At 40.7% G+C, this 23720-nt stretch overlaps 1 protein-coding gene across 8 annotated transcripts in view; it reads left to right on the forward strand.

Annotated features, from left to right (window-relative positions):
• Positions 1 to 3198: 3198 nt before the first annotated feature.
• Positions 3199 to 23720, forward strand: part of LOC121016593 (zinc finger protein 345-like) — a 30651-nt gene continuing 10129 nt past the window's right edge. For 2 of the 8 annotated variants that reach the window (XM_040454272.1, XM_040454273.1), the window contains exons 1-4: positions 3199 to 3411; positions 5642 to 5704; positions 17970 to 18096; positions 18544 to 18639. In XM_040454272.1, the coding sequence (XP_040310206.1) occupies positions 3301 to 3411; positions 5642 to 5704; positions 17970 to 18096; positions 18544 to 18639 (397 nt within the window). In that variant the 5' untranslated portion in view covers positions 3199 to 3300. Of the gene's footprint in view, positions 3412 to 4845; positions 4949 to 5641; positions 5705 to 9726; positions 9886 to 10668; positions 10708 to 17969; positions 18097 to 18543; positions 18640 to 23200; positions 23257 to 23720 lie in introns of those variants that run through there. The other 6 variants (XM_040454277.1, XM_040454275.1, XM_040454279.1 and 3 more) reach the window with 6 other exon arrangements.

Below are 23720 nucleotides of genomic sequence, written 5' to 3' on the forward strand. Positions count from 1 at the left end.
CCTAGCCCCTCAACCACCATTCTACTTTCTATTTCTATGAACTTGACTGTTTTACAGACCTTCTATAATTGGAATCATACAGTCTTTGTTTTTTTATGACTGGCTTATTTCACTTAGCACAATGTCTTCAAGTTTCATACAGGTTATAGCATATGAAAAAATGTCTTCCTTTTTTTCTCCTATTGGAACACCACATAAAAAGTATTAGTCCTGAATTTTTTCATTAGAAAAATAGCAGAGGGTGATAGTATAGGAAATCTGATGACTCAAAAAAAAAAAAAGGGGTGAGCTCATGGGTTGAAGATGAGGGCAACTAAAATACTAAATGAATGATGAAAGAACTTAAACTTCTATTAATATCATTAGATTACAAAAGGAGGACATATGAAAAAAGAGCTCAGGGTGCCTGGGTGGCTCAGTTAGTAAAGCATCCGACTTCAGCTCAGCTCATGATCTCACTGTTTGTGGGTTTGAGCCCTGCATCAGGCTCTGTGCTGACAGCTCAGAGCCTGGAGCCTCCTTCAGATTCTGTGTCTCCCTCTCTCTCTGCCCCTCCCCCGCTCATGCTCTGTCTGTCTCCTTCAAAAATAAATAATGTCAATTTGTTTAATTTAACTTTTCATATAACTTTCAAAAATGTTGCCAATCTTACATGTCATAAGAATTATTATGTGGTATTTTAAATCCTTACATTTCTGTTATTTCTTATAATATACTTTAATATACAATAAGTGGATTGCTCATTTTTTATTGTGTTTTAGGATTATTTTGTATGGTTTAGATATGAATTTTTTTTGCAAATTTTGTATCAAATGTGTGTTTAGCAAATATTTTCTTATAATCTGTTGTCTGTTTTTTCATTCTCTTAGCACTACTCTGTCTTCCACAGAGTAGATATTTATAATGTCAGTAAGTCCCGTTTATCCATTTTGTTTCATGGATTGTTTTGTAGTGTATATAAAAATATATCACCAAACCTGAGGTCTCTTAGATTTTCACCTGTTATCTTCTAGAAGTTTCTTAGTTTGCGATTTTGCATTTAGGTCTATGATCCACTTTGAGTTAATTTTTGTGAAAAGTGTAAATTCTATGTCTAGATTCATTTGTTTTGCATGTTTGTCCTAGCATTATTTGTTGAAAAATTATCTTTTCTTCATTAAATTGCTTTTGCCCTTTTGTCAAAAACCAGTTGACTGTATTTGTGTGGGTTTCTGAATCTGTTCTAAAGACAGTTAAAGACATTGATCTATGTCTTTATGTGCTAATACATACTGTCAAAAATCAATTGACCATGGATGTGTGTAGTTATATCTAGGCCCTCAATTCTATTTATTTTTCTATATACCTATCCTTAAATCAGCACCACACTGTTCTCTTTTATGTAGTTGTGTAGTAAGTTTATAAATCACAAAGTGTGAGTCATCCAACTTTGTTCTTTTTCAACATTGCTTTGCTATTCAAGATGCTTATTTCTTTATGAATTTGAGAATTGGTTTTTTCATTTCTGTAAAATGGCTGTTGGAATTTTGATAGCGATTGCATTGAACCTGTATATGGCTTTGAGTAATATTGCCATCTTAAGAACATTAAGTCTTCCATAGCATGAACATGGAATGTCTTTCCATTTATTTCAGTCTACTTCAATTCTTGCAACAATGTTTTGCAGATTTCAACCTACAATTTCTTTATCTCTTTCTTAAGATTGTTCCTAGTGTTTTACTCTTTTGTATGCTATTGGAAATGGAATTTCTTAATTTCCTTTTCCATTGCTGCTGTACAGAAACACAAGTGATTTTTCAGTATTGATCTCGTATCTTAAAAATTAACCTAATTCATATACTAGGGCTATTTGCTAGTATTTTATTAAGGATTTTTATAACTATACTAATAATTTCCATCTGTAGTTTTTCTTTGTGATGTCTTTTTTGTTGTTGTTTGTTGTCTCTTCTTAATAAGGAGAATGCTGGCATAATAATGAATGAAATGTTCTCTCCACTATTTTATGGAAGAGTTTGGAAAGATTGATATTAATTATCCTTTTAAATATTTGGTTGAATTTATGAGTAAAGCCATCTGATCCTAGGCTTTTCTTTGTTGAGGGGTTTTTCATTACTGATTTAACCTCTGTCTGTTATGGATCTGTTGAGATTTTCTATTCTTGAGTTTAGGTAATTTATGTGTTTCTTGGTATTGTTTGACATTTATTGTCGGTGTATTTGTCTTTTACCTTACATGAGAAATAAAAAGAGGAGTTACTAACACAAAATACAGTGATACTGGTTTTTATATTTACCTGTGTAGTTATCTTTACTGGTATTCCTTATTTCTTAATATGGCTTCAAGTTACTGTCTAATGTCTAGTGCCCTTCCTTTTCAGGCTAAAGAAGGCCTTTTAGAATTTCTTATAGGTCAGGTCTACACTGACTTAGCTTGACTAAACTTTGGTCAGGCCTCTCTTCCCTTCACAAGCCCTGAATTTTGTTTTGTCCCAGGTCTGAGCCTGAACAGCAACCTGAACATGCACCCTGAACAGCTCATCCCAAGGTTGGCTGACCACAGTGGGAACATTTCATGTCAGACTACCCCATCGTGCTTTTTGTTCACCTCCCCAACTCACTTGCCCAGTTTTCTCTCAAAAATTTCTGCTGAGCGTTTTCCATCCTCCATATAAAAGAAAAACCTTTTTCTAAAGTTTATTTCCTTATTTAAGTAATCTCTACACCCAACATTTGGCTTGAACTCACAACCCTGAGATCAAGAGTCACATGCTCCCCCAACTGAGACAGCCAGTTGCCCCTTTTTTCTATTCAATTTTGAGATGCTTTCAGATTGAAGTCAGAGCATTGTTCCTATTGCAATAGTCTTTTTGAAGTTTCTCCTTACCGAAGTCTGGATTTATTTTTATTTGATACTTGAAGGGTACAGTGCTTATCTTCCTCACTGCTGAGAGAAATGGTATTATTTTATATATTTTTTACTATTATTTTTATTTCATTGCTAGCATTTCCTAGTATTTAATTCGTTTGGCTTTCTACTATTCAAGGTAACTTTCCTATTTATGTTAATAACATACATCGATTTACATTTTTGCCTCCTTTGGTAGCTTGGTGTTCAAAAGGCTTTAAGACTTTTTCTCTGAGGTACTGAAAAAATACAGGGCTGCATACAGAAGTGACAACCACCTGCCACAATCTCTGAATTGCTAAAGAAACATCAACGTTTTCAAAATTCTCCAGGTCCTTAGCGAGCGGACTTGTGGGAAATGGAGTCCGGAAGTTTGAGAGTCCGCCGCGCGTGGTCATGGGAACGGGTCTTCTGCGGCTCCTTCTGCGCATGGGCAGAACTTCGCAGGCCCTTCTAGGTTCTCCCGCTTACGGTGAGAGACGGTGCGGAACCTCCACGATCCTGCAGGTCTGCTTGCCGCTCTGGGAGCTGGTGCGGCCCAAGTGGGAGGGTTGGCGAGGCCAGAGGGTTGGAGAGCTCCCAAAGGATCCCTGAGCGGCTCCAGGGAGCGTTGGTGCCTAGCGTGGGGAAGAGGCCCGCGAACTCCGGCGGGACCCTCGGCTGTTGTACCCGAGAGACTGGGTGGGGGAGGCTTCTGCCGGGTGGAGGGACTCCGGGACCGGAGAGTTTATGTTAGGGGGAGGGGCCGGCGTGGGATGCGGGGATGCGGGGACCAGGTACCCCGGGGAAGATGCACATTCCGCGTGGATCCCGGGGCGTGGCTTGTGCGGCCGCGGGAGGAGCGTCCGGTGCGCATGCGTGGTGGGTGCGCTCAGCCGCAGAGAGAGGGGGCCCGGGTTAAGCGGGTGTTTTGATGCAGGGCAGCACCGGGTATAAAAGAGTCATCTGGGAAAAATAACCTACCTGAGACTTTACGTCTGTAAAACTGAAGGTATTCATAACACCTGCCTCCTGGAGTTGTTCAGAGGCCTAGCAGTAAATGTTAGCGACTGTTAACAGACTTCTTATTCGTTACTTTATGCTCAGTTAGGTGGGTATAGCTCTCCCTGCTGTAACAAATTGGAAAACTGAGACCGAGAGGAAAGTTATATGCCCGAAGTCACAACATTAGCAGATAAACTAGAAGACAATTTTAGTTGTTTCTCCAAATGTCATGGTCTTTGCAATTTACTATCTTGGTTATAAAAGCCAGCACTGCATCCTGCACAACGCTTAGCAGAAGTAATTTGGCATGTGAAGAAACAATTTGAACGATTGAATCTTACCATGGCAGTTCTGTTTGAGGGATTTCTAGATGTCTTCAGAGCCTCTGAATGACAGGATAATTGTTTGAGTTAGGTCTGTAACTGTTCTCAGAAGCCTTGATTTGAGTTTATTGAAGGTCTGACCTGAGAGATTCCATGGAGCAACAAATACAGTTGAACTGTGGGCCTGGGTGGCAATTCAGTTAAAAAGAATTTTACCCTTAGGTGCATTTCTCATCTACCTTTGAATGAAGCACGTTTTGTCAAGTAAGGAAGAGTCTCTGGGAACAGAATCTTACCTGGAGAGAACCATTCCATGATTTGACTGAGTTTTTGAGCAGAGGCAGTGTAGTTCCCAGAGAGGAGCAGATTCTAGGTTTGCACAGCCTGTTCAGAATGAGTGAGATTTGAGAATGTTGCCACCTTCAGAATCCTTCAGGGCTGCCTAATGAAGGGAAGTCTGGACCAGGTTTCAGAAGAGAGGCATCTGGGTCGCACCAATGGAGGACAGTTAGGCTTCATTGGAGGCGCTCCAAGGACATGGAGGAAGGGGCCTTAAAACCAGATCTGAGTCAGTCTTGTATCACCAATCCCAGCTCATCCCCCACTCTCTTTATTTTTCACTCACTCTTCCCAGATTCCGAGCTGTCTTTCACATGATGAATCTGACATTTAAAGGTGTGCGGATGAGTTCTTTATAGGATAGCAGTACAAGAAGAGTTTATTTTTCTTCTTAAAAGGTGAGGAAAAATTGGTGCTGAGGGTGTAAGTGAATTTCCCTGGTTTTGTGTTAGGGGCAGAGCCCAAAGTAGATACTGAATCTCCCCACACCCAGGCCAGTGCTGACCACATCATCACTGTGGAAACACATTTCTTAAAAGACAGCCATTTCAGAGTGTACATCTATTTTAGAAAAACAATTAAAAAGTACCCTTACCTGAAAGTGCCTCCGTCCTTTTTTTTCACAGCTTTGGTTGAGTTCTCTAATTTGGGGAGTAAACAAGGAAATATACATGTAACAACTTTTATTATAAAACCTTTGCTGAAGGTGTAGTGTTCCTTCATTTAGCATATTGTCATTTGTTTAACCAATTTTCTGATTTTTAAAACTTCTTTGAAGTAGAATAAAGGGGTTATTAGTTTAAACTATTTTAAAATATCAATATTGTAAAATATCAATAGACAAGAGTTCCATTCACCCAGTGAAAAATTGCACACCCAAGCTTTGCATGGCCAAATCACAGTCACATGTGGACATGTGGGTGCTTTATCTTATGTCCTTTCCTGCCCCTTCTCCAAGGTGAAAAGGGTATAAAATGCCTATAGAGAGGCATTTTATCCTGGTGATGTTGGTGGCTTTTTAAGAAGGCAAATCCAGGAACTGCAAAGCAATCTGTATCTTTAATGACTTCATTCCTGTTTTTCTATCCCAGCTATACTTTCAGAGATTTCAACATTTTTCCAAGAAAGACCAGCAAATTATGAAGAAATCCTATGTGAGTTGTTGTTGAAGTCATTTTATGCTTTGTTTTATAATGGATTTTATGAGGGTAACGACTCCTGTATTTTATTTTATTTTATTTTATTTTTGTTTAATTTTTTTTTTCAACGTTTATTTATTTTTGGGACAGAGAGAGACAGAGCATGAACGGGGGAGGGGCAGAGAGAGGGGGAGACACAGAATCGGAAACAGGCTCCAGGCTCTGAGGCATCAGCCCAGAGCCCGACGCGGGGCTCGAACTCACGGACCGCGAGATCGTGACCTGGCTGAAGTCGGACGCTCAACCGACTGCGCCACCCAGGCACCCCACGACTCCTGTATTTTAAATGAAAAGTAGAAATAGATAAAATGAACCTGAGGGAATCAGCATGACACAATGGTTCTCAAACTTTAGTGCACATCAGATCAAAACTGGAAAGTTTATTAAACCATAGAATGGGACCCGAAAATTTTCATTTTGAACAGGATTGCAGGTGATGTTGAGGTCTATAGACCAGTAGCATTGGAGTAACAGATCAATAGGGCAAAGTTGACGAGACATACACACACACACACACACACACACACACACACACAGTTCAAATGAAATTAGATGGTTAGCAAACTTAAGTTGCAAATATTTCTGACCTTTAGCCATGACCAAAAAAAAAAAGAAAAAAAAAAAAAAAGACTGTTACATTGATCATGCACCAAGCAATCTGACTCCATTTGGAGCCTGAAGACTTTCTGGCATTGAGAGGTGAATAAAACAACTTTTGTTTCTTTTATGTAGATGATAAACAACCTTCTGGTGGCAACCAGAATGCCTGTAATTATCTTTCAGTGGAAGCAAAAGACAAAGAGCTGAGCAGAGCCCAGTTAATGAGGTTTTTTAGGAGACAATGTTACTGAAGCCACATAGACAGCTTTCCGATGATCTTGATTTATTTTTGTTTTTGTTTTTCCTTGATAAAACCTAGAGCTCCTGTAGGCTAAATGGATGGTGTGTCCTTAAAGTTACTCCGGAATTCTCAGTCCCTGGCAACCAGTAAAATACATTCTGTTGCTGTAGACTTGCCTCTTCTGGGTCTTTTATATAAATACAGTCAAATGATACGTATTTTTGTACGTCATTCTTCCTTCACTTAGAATGCTTTAAAAGTTTGTTCGTATTGTAGGATGTTACAGACTTCATTTTCTTATCCAACTTTATTAAGGTGTATTTGACAAAACTCTAAGAGATTTAAAGTGTACATCATGATGATTTTGATATTTGTATACATTGTGAAAGGACTCCTCCCGTCTAGTTAGCAAACATGTCCGTTACCTCATGTAGTTCTTCGTTTCTTCACGTAGCAACTTTTTTTTTAATGTTTTATTATTAAAAACAATTTTTTTAATGTTTATTTTTGAGAGAGAGAGAGAGAGAGAGGAGACAGAGTTTGAGTAGGGGAGGGGCAGAGAGAGAGGGAGACACAGAATCTGAAGCAGGCTCCAGGCTCTGAGCTGTCAGCACAGAGCCCTATGTAGGGCTCGAACCCACGAACAGTGAGATCATGACCTGAGTTGAATTCGGAGGCTTAACTGCCTGAGCCACCCAGGTATCACTGGCATAGCAAATTTTAATTGTACAATACAGGGATACCAGCTCTAGTCCCCATGTTACACATTAGATCATCAAGCCTTCTTCATTTTATAGCTGAATGTTTGTGCCTTTTTACCAAGACTTCATTCCTTTTTATTGGTGAATAATATTCCATTGCATAGATGGACCACATTTTGTTTATCCACTTATTGGTTAATAGACATTGGGTCTTTTTCTGCCTTTCCACTATTGTGAATAGTGCTGCTCTGAATATTTCATGTGCAAGTTTTGCTTGAATACGTGTCTTTAGTTCTTCTGGGTGTTTACTCAGAAGTGATAATGCAAGACCATATGTTAGTTGTATTCTCACCTTACTGAGGAACCGCCAGACTTTTTCACAGTGGCTGCACAATTTCACATTTCCACCAGCAATGTATGCAAGTTCGTTTCTCCTCGTTGTTGACAACGCTTGTTGTCTTTTTATGTTAGCCATCCTAGTGGGTACGAAGTAATATCTCATTGTGGTTTTGATTTGCTTTTCCCTAATGACTAATGAGTACCTTTTCATGTGCTTGTTTGGTATTTGGATATCTGCTTTGCATGCATGTCTGTTCAAATCCTTGGCCCATTTTTATTACTATTATTACTCCTGGCACCCTTTATTTTTATTTTTTTCTGCATTATTCTTTTAATGTTTATTTTTGAGAGAGAGCGATTATGTGAGAGTGGGGGAAGGGCAGAGAGAGGGAGAGACAGAATGTGAATCAGGTCTGCACTGTCAGTGCAAAGTCTGACGTGGGGCTGGAACCCACAAACCGTGAGATCGTGACATCAGCCAAAGTCAGATGCTCAACCGACTGAACCATCCAGGCGCCCCTCAAATCCTTGGTTCATTTTTTAAATTGGATTTTATGTTAGTATTTTGGGTACTAGATTTTTTAAAAATGTTTTTATTTTATTTTTTGAGAGACAGAGAACTAGTCAGGGAGGGGCAGAAAGAGAGGGAGACACAGAATCCGAAGCAGGCTCCAGGCTCTGAGCTGTCAGCAGAGAGCCTGATGCGGGGCTCGAACTCACAAACCACGAGATCATGACCTGAGCTGAAGTCGGATGCTCAACCGACTGAGCCACCCAGGCGCCGCATTGGGTACTAGACTTTTATCAGATGTATGATTTTCAAATATTTCTTCTCATTCTGTGAGTTGTCTTTTCATTCTTTTGATGGCATGTCCTTTGATTCACAAAAGGTTATAATTTGGTAAAATCTGGTTTCTCTTTTTCTTTATTGAATTTGCCATTGATGTCTTGTCTAAGAATCCATGTCAAGTCTAAGATCATGAAGATTCGCTCCTGTTTTCTTCTAAGAGTTATAGTTTTTAGCTCTTACATGTAGGTCTTTGATCTGTTTTGAGATAATTTTTGTGTATAATATGAGGGAGGGGTCCATTTTCATTCATTTGCCTGTGGATATCCGGTTCCAGTGTCATTAGTTGAAGAGACTATTTTTTTTCTCCCACACCCCTTAGGCTTGTTACTGTTAGGTAAGGTGCAGTTTTGTTGTTGTGTAATGAATTTCTGGAAAGAAAGACTTTTTTGTAAAGACTGTATTTGCTCTATTTCATTACAGAAGTGTATTCCATTTACCAATGGTGAACTAGTAATTAAAAATTTTTTTAATGTTTTTATTTATTTTTGAGAAAGAGAGTGCGCACACATGCAAGTGGGGGAAGGGCAGAGGGAGAGAGGGAGACACAGAATCCAAAGCAGGCTCCAGGCTTTGAGCTATCAGCACAGAGCCTGATGCGGGGCTCAAACTCATGAACCGCGAGATCACGACCTGACCCCAAGTTGGACACTTAACCTACTGAGCCACCCAGGTGTCCCCCAGTGGTGAACTAGAGATTTTCTTAAATGCCTGGGGCCAACAAAACCAAAAATCTCTGAGTCCTTGCTGCTGGGGTCTAGGTGTGTTGGGTTATACCACCACCACCACCACCACCACCACCACCACCACCACCACCGGCATGAGACCAGGCCGTTGACAACTCTTCCCTCGCGCTCACTTCCTGTTGGCGCAGAGCTGATGGCCACCAGAGGTGAGAGCCTGGGGCTTTATTGGGTCTTTTCTGAACATGCACCCTGTCCTGAATACGTGTGTCTTCTAGATTTCCAGGAACATGTGGAAGCTTTTCAGTCTCAAGCTATTCCACTCCCCAGCGTTTCTCGCCAGACTTTTTTGGCATGTCTTGTTCGCCCCACGCGTTATCTTTTGCCCCTGGTGGCAGCAGCTGGTTCATTTGCCTTCAAATGTTTTCAGTAGGTGCCCTCCCCGTATCCTGTGATGTGCGAGAGTTATATGAGTATTTTGCCTTAGTCTTTTCACGTCTCCACTAGACAGGTCAAAACAGACAGTCCCCATTGTTTGAGAACCAGCTCTGTTCTATTCTCTCCAGCACCAGGAATCCACACCAAGAATGTGGGATTTCATCTTTCAAGACTGTTGCTGAGCCAGTTCGTGGGTTGAATTGTGTCTCCCGAAAATTCATGTGTTGGAGCCCTAACCCCCGATACCTTAGAATGTGACCTTATCTGGAGGTAGGATCTTTACCAAGGTAATCAAGTTAAAGTGACATCATTAGGGTGGGCCCTAATATGGTATGACTGGTGTCCTCATCAAAGGGAGATTTGGACCCAGAGTTGCGTACAGAGGGAAGATGATGAGACACAGGGAGGCGGTCGCCTGCAAGCCCATGGAAGAAGCCTTGACCGGCTTCTTCCCTCACAGAAGGAACCACCTTGCCAGCACCATAGTCTTGGAGTCTAGCCTCGGCACTGCGACCGTAACTTTCTGTGAGGACAGCCGCCCAGTTTGCGTTCTTTGCTGTGGCGGCTCTGGCCCACGAGGGCCCCCTGCAAGGCTGAGGTGGAGCAAGGCTAAGTCAAAGCCACACGGGTCTCCTACCAGGTTTCAGCTGCCTTCTGTATCCGTCCTTCGGTAGGTGGTTGTCAACCTTTGCCTCTTTTCCGGAGGTCTGATAAAATTCATTCTGATGGTTGTTGCCATTGTTCTGATGTTTCTGTGGAGGGATGGACCCTGGGCGGTTCCCCGCTCTTACCTTCCTGACCCAGACCCGCTTCGGGGATCGTTTGCAGGGCACGAGTTGCTCGACCTCTCTGCCTGTGCTCTTGTGTGGTCCCTACTGCTGGCTCCTGTGACTCCACACAAGCCCCTTCCTCCTGTCAGTGAGATTTCCCTCGTGGAATCTTGACTTGGCAGACCATGTTTCCTATTACATTAATTTCCTACTAGAGCTGTAACAAATTACCTCGGAGGTAGTGGCTGGAGCCGACACAGATATGTCCTCTTACAGATCTGGAAGTCTGACGTCTGAAATGACTCTGACGGGGCTAAGGTCAAGGCAGTGGCAGAACAGGTATCTTCTGGAGGCTCTGAGGGGAGAATCTGTTTCCTTGCTTTTTTGGCGGGGTGGGCGGCGGGGGGGGGCTCTTATGGCATCTTCCTCCATTTTCAAAGCACATTACGTCAGTCACTGCCTTTTTGTCTTCACGTCGCCTTCCTGTCTGTAGTCCAGTCTCTGCCAGCTTGTTAGGACACCTGTCATTATGCTGCAGGCAAGATCTGGATAATCCAGGAAAATCTCTTTTCAGGATTCTTACCTTAATCAAATATGCAAAGCCCCTTTAGCCATGTACAGGAATGTTCACAGGTTCCAGGGATTAGATGTGAATATCTCTGGGGCCATTAATCACCCTACCACTCCTGGCTTTTCATCCCTGACTCACTGTTCGCTTCTATTTGTGTATGTACATTGATTTGTCATTCCATTTGTGTAGGGAGACAACCGTATGTATGTATCATGAAGGAATATATATTTTTGTTGTATATGATTTTTAGAATTCTGAAGGCTGTATCTCATTTGATGTGTACGTTACCTCAGCTCTGTGTTTAAAATTTAATATTGCATTTAAGATCTATCCAAGTTGATTAATACTTAATTCTTTCTAATGTTGTTATGACACCATACATTTTAGTTGTCCGTTTCTTTAAGGCATGCCATTTTCATTTTTCATTTTTATGTATAATTCTCCAGTGCACATATTTTACGTTTTCTCTCCCCGAATAAGAGCAAGCATTTCAAGCACACCAGAGCCTACACACATGATTAGTATTGTTGAACCATGAAAGGAAAGGACTTGCACTGTCACTTGGTACTGCCTGATTGGTCTCCTAAGTAACCATACGGCTCACTGCCAGCTTATAGGATAGCACAGAGTTCTTTACCTCCTTATTGATGGTTGTTATTGTTATTTAAAAAGTATTGCTTGGGGCACCTGAATGGCTCAGTTGGTTGGGCTTCTGACTGCAGCTCCAGTCATAGTCTTACAGGTTGTGAGTTCCAGCCCTGTGTGGGGCTCTGTGCCGACAGCTCAGAGCCTGGAGCCTGCTTCGGATTCTGTTTTCCTCTCTCTCTTGCCCTTCCCCTGCTCTCTCTCTCTCTCTCTCTCTCTCTCTCTCTCTCTCTCAAAAATAAATAAACATGTTTAAAAAATTAAAAAATTATGGCCAGTCTGATGGATAATGAAAGCCTCATTGTGATTTGTATTTCTCTGATTATTTTATCAGATTGTGTCTTTCAGTTTTCTTCTGTGAAACGGTGGCTTATATATTTTGTATATTTTTACATATTTTTCTCTTGATTTCGTTCTTGTGTTTCTTACTAATTTATAAATATCCTTTATGAGTTTTGTATAGTAATCTTTGTTTTTATTCGTTGTAACTATCTTCTCCAGGGTTTGTTCTATCTTTTAACTTTACGGTATTGTTGGTCACGTGGAAATGTTGTATTTTGATGTAGGCAGATTTGTGAATCTCTTTTTTCAAGGTTTTTGTTTTTATTTTTTGGGTTTTTGGGTTTTTTTTACGTTTTTTGTTTTTGTTTGTTTTCTGCAGTTCTTTTATCCTTCGGGTGTATTCCCATTGTGATATGTAGTCACATTCCTATGCCTTAAATTCAGCAGATATTTTCTCACTGAGGTGTACCATCAAATTGAGACACAATTAGATTCATTTGTTTCATTTGCTATTTGTTTTAGGGTTTTGTTTTCATTTTGATAATTATTTTTGTTTAAGTATAAAAAACACAGTTTTCTGAAGATGAACTATACATATAATACACAGCATATTCAGAAATCAGTCTGGCTTCTATCTCTGTCCCCTCCATCCTGTTTCTTGTTCCTTCCCTTACCTTTTGAGGGTGACCATTTGGTTTTAAGTTTTTTTTTTTAATTAAAAGAATTTTTTATTTTTTTTTATTTTAGAGCGCACATGAACAGGGCAGAGGGAGAGAGAGGAGGGAATCTCAAGCAGGCTCCACATTCAGTGCAGAGCCTGATGTTGGGTTCGCTCCCACAACCTGGGATCTTGACCTGAGCTGAAATCCAGAATCAGGCAGGCAACCAACTGAGCCACTCAGGTGCCCCAAGTTTTCATTTGAATTCCAGTTAATTAACATACAGTGTTATGTTAATTTTACTTGTACAATACAGTGATTCTCATTTTGTTATTTTTAATTAAGCAGACCCATGTGTAGGTCTTTGTGGGTCACATATTATACTTGATTTTCCCACTTAAACTTTTTGTCACTTAATAATATATTATGGAGTTCACTCTGTAGCACTATACGGAGCTATTCCCCAGTTCTTTTTCCAGTCGCTCCGCACCACTCCATGGTGTGAGTCTATCACAACACATTCAACCAGTTCTTTATTAATCAGTGTTTGGGTGGTTTCTAGTCTTTTGTAAATATAAATAGTGATGTAGCCTTGTGCCTATGTCTTTTCTTTCTTTGGCTAGCTTGCCCTGTGGTTGGTTCCCAGAAGTGGGATTTCTGCGTTAAGTGGTAAATTCATCTGTAATTTAGCTAACTATTGCCATATTCCACTTCTTAGTGGTTAATCATTTTACATTGTCAACAGCAGGATATCAGGATGCTTTTATGTCAACAGCAAATTAAATTAAGTATATATGCTGTTATTCTTTTGGATTTCTGCCAGTCCGATAGGAGTGAAATGGTTCGGTATAATTTTTATTTTCACTTTTCTTTTTAAAGGGTGAGCTTGATTTTATAAGGTTTAGTTAGTGCCATTAGTGTTTCTCTTCCTATGAGTTTTCTCTTCTCAGTTCTTGTCCATATTTCATGGGGCAGTTGCTTTTTTCCTTTTAAGGAGCTCATTATATAGGGATATTAACCCTTTCTTTGTCACCTAAGTTGTGAATACTTACCTCTGAGTTGTCATTTTTGTTTACTTTTGATTTTGTTTTTAACTTTATTTAACTCTGCAGAGGGTTTTCTTTGCTTGTTTTTTAATTTTTTTGGTCAAATTTGTTATTTTAATTGCATCAGGATTTTTAGTCACGGTTAGGAAAATGTTATTCTTTCTTAAGTTATTGGGGAACTCACCCATGTTTTCTTCTATACCTTACGGAGTCTTTTACATTAACCTTGACCAATCCATTTGCAGTTTTCTTGATGTATAGATGAGAAAGGATCCCATTTATCTTTCTTATCCTATTAAGTTATCTTATCACTGTCTAAGAAAATTTTTTTTACCGTTTATTTATTTTTTGAGAGACAGAGACAGAGGGTGAGTGGGGGGAAGGGCAGAGAGAGAGGGAGACACAGAATCTGAAACAGGCTCCAGGCCCTGAGCCATCCGCACAGAGCCCCATGCAGGGCTCGAACTCACAAACCGTGAGATCATGCCCTGAGCTGAAGTTGGTCACTCACCAACTGAGCCACCCAGGTGCCTCAAGTTATCTTATCAGTGTTAATGAAAGATTCTTTTTCCTATTCTATGATATTGTCTTTATCATTTACTAAATTCCAGATGCATTTGAGTCTCTTTCCATTGATCCCTTTTTTTATTTATGTGTCTTGTACCACGTTATTTTAATTATGGCAGCTTTATGTTTATATCTGGTACTGTCTGGTAGATTAATTCCTCCTCATTGCTCTTTTCTCATGTTTTTCTTGGCCTACTTTGCTTTTCTTCCAATTAAATATATAACCAACTTGTTTTATGCCCACTTAGAAGCTTGATGGTATTTTTTTGAGACTGCATTAAATTGCCCTATTAATGTTACAAATCAAAATCTTTTTGATGCTAAGATTTCTTATGTGAGAACATGGGCTAGCTTTCAGTTTCTTCTAATAGCTTTTTAAAGGAGTATTTTCACAGCTTTCTTTATGTAGGTTTTGTTCATTTTTTGTTATGACTTCATGTCTAAGTATTTTACTTCAGCTTTTATATTTTCAAAGTTAAAAAGATAGAAGCATTTTCCCCACATACTTTCTTTGTCTGTGATATCCCTATTTGTACCCAAAGTGTCCTTTAAACTTTAGTGGGTTTAGGATCCAGTTAAAGATCATACCCTTATATTCTTTCATATGATAGATTTTTATTTTTTAAGTCCTGGTCACATGTCTTGCTGAGTAGTTATTCTTGAACTTAATACTTTAGAATCATCTGAAACTCTTCGAATATTCCTGGACCCAGACTATGCCTTATACCAGTTAAGTCCGAAGGTCTGGGGATGATGCCTGGCTGTGGGCAGCCATGTCGAGAAGCAGGTCTGTGGAGTGCCCCCCCATGTCTGGTTCGACGGATCTGTTTTTCCTCATGATTAGAGTCAGATTGTGTATTTTTATTAGGCTCATTTATTGTATACTTGTAAGGTATGACTGTACCATTATTAATAATACCACCAAATACCCCACTCGAAAAGTAGAGTTTTCTTGTCTCCTTTTGTAAACTCATAATCTGTCACAGGACACTTGGAGACTGTGTGAATGTTCTTATTCCCAATAGCCTTTCACTCAGTGGTTGATGGTGTGGGTTGAGCATTTTTCTCATGTTGATTGGCCATGGATCTTTTCTTTTGTGAAGTCACTGTGTTAAGTCCTTTTCCCATTTTTCCATTAGTTCATGTTGTTCCTTACTGATTTTAGGAGCATTTTATATATTTTGGATATAATCCCTGTATCATTTCAAGATGTTGCTAAAATTTCCTGTTCTCTGGTTTGCTTTTTTAAAAAATTATTTCCTTTTGATTAATAGAAGTTCTTAACTTCACTGTCCTCCTATTAATTTCACTCTTTTTCTTTATGGTTAGTGTTTTTGGTGTCTTGCTTAAATTTTTTTTGCTTGTCTACAGATTGTGAAGATAGTTTTTTGTGTAATATTCTGGAAGTTTTACTGATCGCATTTCAACCTACAGTCCATCTGGAATTGATTTTCACATATTATGTGAGATTGAAATCAAATTTTTTTTTCAATGTCCTTTTCTCACTGCTTTATTAGTAACACCTTTTTTTCTTTTTTTTAATAAACCAGGTGTCCATGTTTGTGGGTCAGATTCTAGGTTATAAATTTAGCTCCATTGATCTTTCAGTTTATTCTTTTTTTTTTTTTCTTTTTTTTAAATTTTTTTTTTTCAACGTTTATTAATTTTGGGAAACAGAGAGACAGAGCATGAACGGGGGAGGGGCAGAGAGAGAGGGAGACACAGAATCGGAAACAGGCTCCAGGCTCTGAGCCATCAGCCCAGAGCCCGACGCGGGGCTCGAACTCACGGACCGCGAGATCGTGACCTGGCTGAAGTCGGACGCTTAACCGACTGCGCCACCCAGGCGCCCCTTTCAGTTTATTCTTTTACTGATAGTGCACTCTGTTAAATTACTCTAACTTTGGAATAAATCTTTATATCCACTAGTACATCAGTTTGTACTTCATAATAAATTACCTCAAATTTTACAGGTAAGAACAACACAAATTTATTATCTCACAGTTTTTGTGGATAAGGAGTCTGGAAATAGGTTATCTAGGTCCTCTTGGGCGTAAGGTTGCAATCAAAGTGTCACCTGGGTTCCCTTCCATACATATATGGCAGAATTTATTTCTACATAGCTCTAGAACTCAGAGTAGCCTGCTTCTTTCAGATCAGTAGAAGAATGTCTGATATTTTACCCTCTTTAAGTGACTCACATGATTAGGTCAGGCCCACCCAAGGCAATCTCCCATTTAGATCAGAGTCAGCTGATTAAGGGATCTTAATTATACTTGCCAAACCTGTTTTGTCATTGAATATAACATAACACAAGGAACACAGTATCACAGGAACACAAGTCTGTCCCACTTAAGAGAAGATTATATCAGTGTGAGGCTCTTTGGAGGTCATCTTGGAATTCTGCCTACGTCATTGTGAGTTGACTCATTTTGTTCTCCAAGATGGCTTTGGTTATTCTTGGTCATTTGAGTTTCTTCATAAGTTTGAGAATGAACTTGTCAGCTTCCACAGAAATATCTGCCAAGATTTTAATTCTGATTGTCTGGATTTAACCAATCGTTCTGATTTATAGGCTAATTTGGGGAGAAATTAGGTTTTTGTAATATTGAGTTATCCCATCCATGAATATAGTGTATTCATTTATTCGGGTATTCCTTGTTTATTCTCAATAATACTTAAAAAATTTCTGGGTAATAGTCTAATCTTTTCCCTGTTAACTAGTTTTTAATATATGGCATGAGCATTTATTAGCTGTTTGTTTTGATAACCTGGGAATGATACGTCTCTGTCTCTGCCTGCTTATGTCTGTTTCTTGCAATATTTTCCACAGTGGTCATCTCCTAAGTGGGTCATATATAACCCAGGGACTGTGCAAGAGTCTGTTCAGTTATGGGAAGAAAATACTCAGATGCCTCCCTACATTTATTTTAATCCAAAAAAAAAAAAAAAAAAGAATGGAGAAATCTAATGTACGGTGAAATGAATATAGACAGAAATACCATATATTATCATTAGATAATGTGGTAAATAGAGCTATGCCGGCAATCATTATAATATATAGGTGTATCAACGTTACACAATGTTATGTACCAAATTTATTCAGTTGAAAACAATAAAAGTGACTTAGAAAAAAACTAATGAGGAAACTTAATAGATTCACATTATATATAGATTCACATTATAAGTTGACAATCCTATGAAAGAAAGATTTCTTAGAAGAGTTACCAAATATTTTGGATGCCCCTATTCTACTGGAGTTACGTCCAGAATTGCTCGTACCACGTTCCCTGAATACCACTATAGCTCTTTATCTTCTCAGAGTCCCAACAGTACTCCCCTGTGTGTTCATTGTTACTGCTTTCACTACATATTTTGGACATATACGTGGTGATGCTGTTGCCCGAGTTTCATGAATGATACTCTGTTATCAGTGAAACCCACCCCAGTAGCAGGAGTAGAACTTTTCTCCCCTCTGTAACCTCCATCTACATCGTGCATCTTTTTCCTGTAGTAACATCTCATCGCAGTTACATGCTTACACGTTTATGTGTGTTTGTCATATTATGTGCTCCTTGAGGACAGTGACGTGGTGTTATTGGTCTTTAGATTCTCAGAGTAGGAGAGGTCTTTATGGCACGTAGGCACGTACCACGACCCCGGTAACTTAGCACAACGGTGAGGACCTTTTCAGTCAAGTGCACAAGTAGACATGCCATAACACATTTTCTAATTGCCTGTGAATGGCGAATTTCCTAACGGTTCTCTGACAGCTGTTCCATGCCTTCCAGTTCTGATTACTTACACTTGAACACAAATGTGCTGTTTCAGGGATCCTTATCATTTGAGGATGTGACTGTGGGCTTCTCCCAGGAAGAGTGGCAGCACCTGGACCCTGCCCAGAGGACCCTGTACAGGGACGTGATGCTGGAGAACTACAGCCACCTTGTCGCAGTGGGTAAGGGATTGTTTGCCATGTAGACTGCTAGTATGCACATCCTTTCTTGATTTGAAACCTGTAGAAGCTTTGTTGAATTTAGTGATATGGAGGCTTGATACTCAAGTATTAAGGGGAAGGATTGTTGAAACACCATAAAGAATGTTTTCTTTTTCGGGGCTCCTGGGTGATTTAGTCGGTTAAGCGTCTGACTTTGGCTCAGGTCATGATCTCACGGTCTGTGTCAGGCTCTGTACTGACACCTCAGCCTGGAGCCTTCTTCGATTCTGTGTCTCCTTCTCTCTCTGCCCCCTCCCCCCCCAAATAAAAAAACATTAAAAAAAAAAAGAATGTTTTCTATTTCAGTGAAAGATTGTATTTGGCCCCTGAAGCTTCGTTTTCTGTGTTCTTCAAAGGCCCTGAAACCCATGGGCCTAGCCCAGTTGCCATGTCGTTTCCCATTCACAGGGTGCTGCGTCCCTAAACCAGACGTGATCTTCAGGCTGGAACAAGGACAGCAGCCATGGCTTATAGAGGAAGAGTCCCTAGACCAGAGCTGCCCAGGTGAGTTAGTATGTGTTAAGCGGATGGACACCCGATGGCATGGTATGAATTCCTTTTATTCTCAGGTGTTTGCTTGTATGTTCATTTTCACATTCAGCAAATACTGAGTACCCACTGTGTGGCACGAAGGTTTTAGGTGCCAGAAATACTTCAGCAAACTAAACTTGTTCCTCACTTCGTGGACCCTGCATTCCGATAGGGAGAGAAAGATAAGAAACAAACAACAGTTCATACGTAACACGCAAACGCATAATATGCCAATAAAATAGCGAGGAAGTTAAAGATGAAAACTAATGAAATGTTATACTTGAGAAAAGAGGTTCAGGAAGGCACTTGGGTGATATCAACTTGAATGGAATGAGGTGAGGATTATGGATGGCAGAGGAGACATTAAATGTCAGTCCACCGAGGCAGGAATGTGCTTGGTGTTTTTGAGGACACACACGTGTCACTGTGGACTAGGGGGAATGAGTGAGCAGAGAGTGGTAAGAGTTGACATTGTGGAGGTAACGGAGCTCAAATTACATAGGGCCGTTCAGGCCACGATAAAGACTGATTTTATACTGAGTCAAATGAAAAGCCATTGGTAGGATTTTACCTACTAAGCAACATATGCCTATTTTTCTTTTAACTTTTCTCTCTGGCCACTGGGCAAAGAAAATACTACTGGGGCAGAGGGATGAAAGGCAGACCAGCAGGACAGTACTGCAGTCTCTGAGGAGGGGGGATAGGTTACCCCCGGTTGGGAGTGGCGGAGAAGAGTAGCCATGGTTGGCTTCTGGTTATGGTTTGAAGGTGGGACCTATAAGATGTGCTGTGAGTTGGATGAGGAATGTGAGAGAAAGAAAGGAGTCAGCAACTCCAAGGATTTCATCCAGAGCAATTGGATGAATGGGTACCGGTTGCCAAGATGGGGGGAGATTGGGGAGAAGCAGTTTAGAAGTCATAGGAGTTTAGACTGCACATACCGAGTTTCAGGTGATTATAAACTGTCCAGGTTTACCTGGGAAGAAGTAAGCGACTGTTTGAGCAGAGGTAGTTTAGGGGAGACCCCAGGTTGGAGATGATTTATTTGGAAATTATCAATTTATGGTAGTACTTAAAGTTTTTAAATTTAGTGTCTGAGCCTAAGGGACCAGACAGCCTCTCCTGAACAGATCTGAGAGGTCTGAAGACTGTCCCCTGGGCTACCAGCTTTCAGAAGTCATTAAAATGAGAAAGCTCAGTGAAGAGAGAAAAGCAGTTTGGGGATAAGGTGGAAACAGAGAATGTGGCGTCCTGTAGCCAAGTTAGGACAGTTTTCAAAAACAAAATGAACGTTTTGAAGAATATGTAACGTCAGCCTTTTTTCTCTCTCTGCTCACAAACCATCCAGAAGCATTCAGGAAAATGAACCACATACACGTCACTATGACACGAGAGGATATCTGAAATCCCAAATCAGTACAGGTGTAAACGGTGCGAAATTGGACAAATCAAGGAGCGTGTGTATCAGCAGGCGGGTAGAAAACAAAGCATTTCTGATGCTCCGGGGGACTGGCACAGTGCTTTTCGTGAACAGAGTGCATAGTCTGAGGTGTGAAACGTAAAACTTAGGTTAACAGCAGTGCTGTGCCCTAGATGGCTGAGCTCCCTCGGGTGCAGTTTGCTTCTGCCAAGCAGATGTAGTAAAGTGTAGAAACGAAACATATCTTCCAGTAGCCTCTTCTGTTTCTGTGATAGCGCAAGAGAGGCTTTACGTCTGGGAAAACCGCCTCACAGACGTCTAAATGTGGAGAGAGAATCTTACGCGCTCTTAGCGGGTACTTGCAGGACACAGGATTTGAAGCAAAAACTCACTCGGTAACAATTGGTAAGGATGTGCAGACCTTCTACAAAAATGAGGGAAGCAGTTAGGAGGAAAGGAAAGTTCCAGACGGCAGTTGCCTTGGTGACCAGAGCTCTGTAATTAGCACATCGGGTCGCTCGGACCAACAGGGTATTGTCAGAGTCTTCATGTGAACCGCTGTGTCCCAGAGCGGCGTGTCGGAGAGGTGGAAGGGAGAATGATGGATCTGTGGTCTTCTTCCTGTTCTCCCTTATTAGATGCAATTGTTCTGTAGAGGTTTAACTACCTTTCTTTTCTGGATTGCATCAGACGGTTTGTCTGGGCAGATGCTGGGGCCCCAGAGCCTCCGTGGGTCCAGTTTGGTTACCGGGGCACGTAGTTTCTGGAAGTCAGCTCGACACCCGCCGTTCCTCACTCTGGAGTGACAGCAGTGCCAGCCCGGTGACCCGACGCAGGGATCGCCAAGAGAGAAGCCGCTGCCAAGGCCGCTCTGGCTACGAAGGAAGGCAGGGTTTGGCTGATCTATAAACTGAGTCCAGTACATGTGCAAAATGCTTGTTCATAAGGAATTACCTCGTCAGCCTAAGACGTGACTCTCTTCCCTTCTCTCGAGTAAACCTTGTGCAGCGTGCTGTTCCTTACAAAGCTCACCTCCTTTCAGCCTGAGTAATTGAACAGGAACCAGCACAAAATACATACAAAACTGTTGCAAGAAAAAAGGGAGGACAAAGATCGGCAAGAAAGATAGTAGGTGATTGAACTGTCATTTGATCAGAGTAGTCATAAAGTAGATAAATAGTGTGACCAAATATTAAATAATGAGTTTCAAAAGAGAGAACTAATGGAATTAATTACCTCTGTGATACAAGTTTTTTTTTTAAATTTTTTTTTTTTAACTTTTATTTATTTTTGAGACAGAAAGAGACAGAGCATGAACGGGGGAGGGGCAGAGAGAGAGGGAGACACAGAATCGGAAGTAGACGCCAGGCTCTGAGCCATCAGCCCAGAGCCCGACGTGGGGCTCGAACTCACGGACCGCAAGATCGTGACCTGGCTGAAGTCGGACGCTTAACCGACTGCGCCACCCAGGCGCCCCTGTGACACAAGTTTTTAAGAAAGATGTTAATAGAAAACAAATTGTGGGGTGTCAAAGTCAGAAAAGAATTGAAACAAAAAATAAAATCACAGTCAAGAAAGGAAATCGGAGGAATCATGAGAAAGAACAGATAGTGTTGAAATTACACTCAGAAGGAAGTGAGACATGCGAGCGAGAAGCAGCTGAAATGAGTCCTGAAGGTTAGAGCTCACCCGCATGCTCTGCCTACAGTTCGTCCCCCAAATGGGAAAGTAAAGGAAATAGAACAAATATTTAAAATAACCCAGGAACACTTTTTGTGGGGGGGGGGGGGGGTGGAGGGAGAGGTGCAATTGAATCTGTATAAAAGGGCCAGTCGCATCCACATTAGGATAGATTCTTTTTTTTTAATTTTTTTTTCAACGTTTATTTATTTTTGGGACAGAGAGAGACAGAGCATGAACGGGGGAGGGGCAGAGAGAGAGGGAGACACAGAATCGGAAACAGGCTCCAGGCTCTGAGCCATCAGCCCAGAGCCTGACGCGGGGCTCGAACTCACGGACTGCGAGATCGTGACCTGGCTGAAGTCGGATGCTTAACCGACTGCGCCACCCAGGCGCCCCGTGGATATATTCTAATAAAGGGACGGGATTTCAAAAACAGAGAGTCAATTTGATAACCAGCCAATGTAAGAGAAAGTCCAACTAGCTTCAGACTTTTCCATAGTTAAATCTGTAGGTAAGAATTAACACAGCAGTTCCTACAAAATCCTTAGTGTGTTCCATTGACAGTATTATACCCATTTAAGAAGATCTTCTTTAATGAGGAACAAATCTTTTTCGAATAGGCAAGAACCCTAGGATCATTGTTCCTGGAAGCCTCTATTAGAGAATGAGTATCAGGTAACCAAGGAGTGACAGAAAGCATGGTGAAAAGACTGGTGGTGGGCTTTGAATTTAACTGAAGAACTAATTAAAGCAATTGTGGGAGCTAGCTGACAGAAGAGAATGTACCAGTTGCAAATCTGGGCAACACAAAGGCTGGGTGTCTGTGTAGATAAAAGGAGGCTAAAAACAAGTGGAGAGCAATGAAGGTGTACGAATACACCTGTTATAACACGATATGTGCATTCCTGAAAAATCACTGCTCCATATGAAGCAGTAAACTAAAAGTCACTGGGCTGATGGCAAGATGGGATTGGGGCTAGAACACTCAAAAGCTTTGTCAGTGACACAGTGAGATAGCACCGTTCGAGTCTCCAGCTAGAATTTTGTATTCATTTATTTCTCCTTTCAGTTCTGTTAGGTTTTGCTTTATCTATTTAAAGATTTATTATTGGGGCGCCTGGGTGGCTCAGTTGGTTAAGCGTCGACTTCGGCTCAGGTCATGATATCATGGCTCATGGGTTGGAGCCCCGCGTTGGGCTCTGTGCTGACAGTTCGGAGACTGGAGCCTGTTTTGGACTGTGGATCCCTCTCTCTCTGCCTCTCCCCTGCTTGTGCTCGCTCGCTCTCTCTCTCTCTCTCAAAAATAAACATTAAAAAAACTTTTTTTTAAAGAATCATTAAGAATTATTATTAAGTGTATAAATATAAGGATTTTTATGTTCTTCTCTTAATGAGATGACCCCGTTATGATGATGTCTCTATCTCTCGTAGAACTTTTTGCTCTGAAGTGTGCTTTGATATTCATACACCTACTCCACAAATCCTAGGTAAGCCATTTATTAGCTTAGACAAGTCACTTAACCTCTGTGAGCCTCTGTTTCCTCATTGTATATTTCAATAGTAAGACCTTTGTCACAATACGTACGAGCATCAGATGAGGCAAGGTACAAATCACAGTGCCTTGCTAAAATAGGCATTCAGGAAGTTTACACCTCCAGCTAACATTTAACTAATGCTCTCCAAAAAGCTTGGGATACATCAAAGATACATCAAGGATTCTGCTTTCGTGGAGCTTAGATTCAGGAGGGAGGCATAGAGGTAAGGACCATAGATGAAGAAGTAGACAATAAACAAGGGTGCAAATAATTTAATCTTATAATTTCAGGTCATGCTGAATGTTATGAAGGGTTTTATTTTTTATTTTTTTTAAATTTTCTTTTTAATGTTTATTTTTGAGAAAGAGAAAGAGCCCCCGCGTGCACGCACACATGAGTTGGGAGCATAGAGAGAG

The sequence above is a fragment of the Herpailurus yagouaroundi genome, unplaced genomic scaffold (assembly GCF_014898765.1).
Source record: "Herpailurus yagouaroundi ecotype Mexico unplaced genomic scaffold, PumYag 211, whole genome shotgun sequence".
Taxonomy (NCBI): domain Eukaryota; kingdom Metazoa; phylum Chordata; class Mammalia; order Carnivora; family Felidae; genus Herpailurus; species Herpailurus yagouaroundi.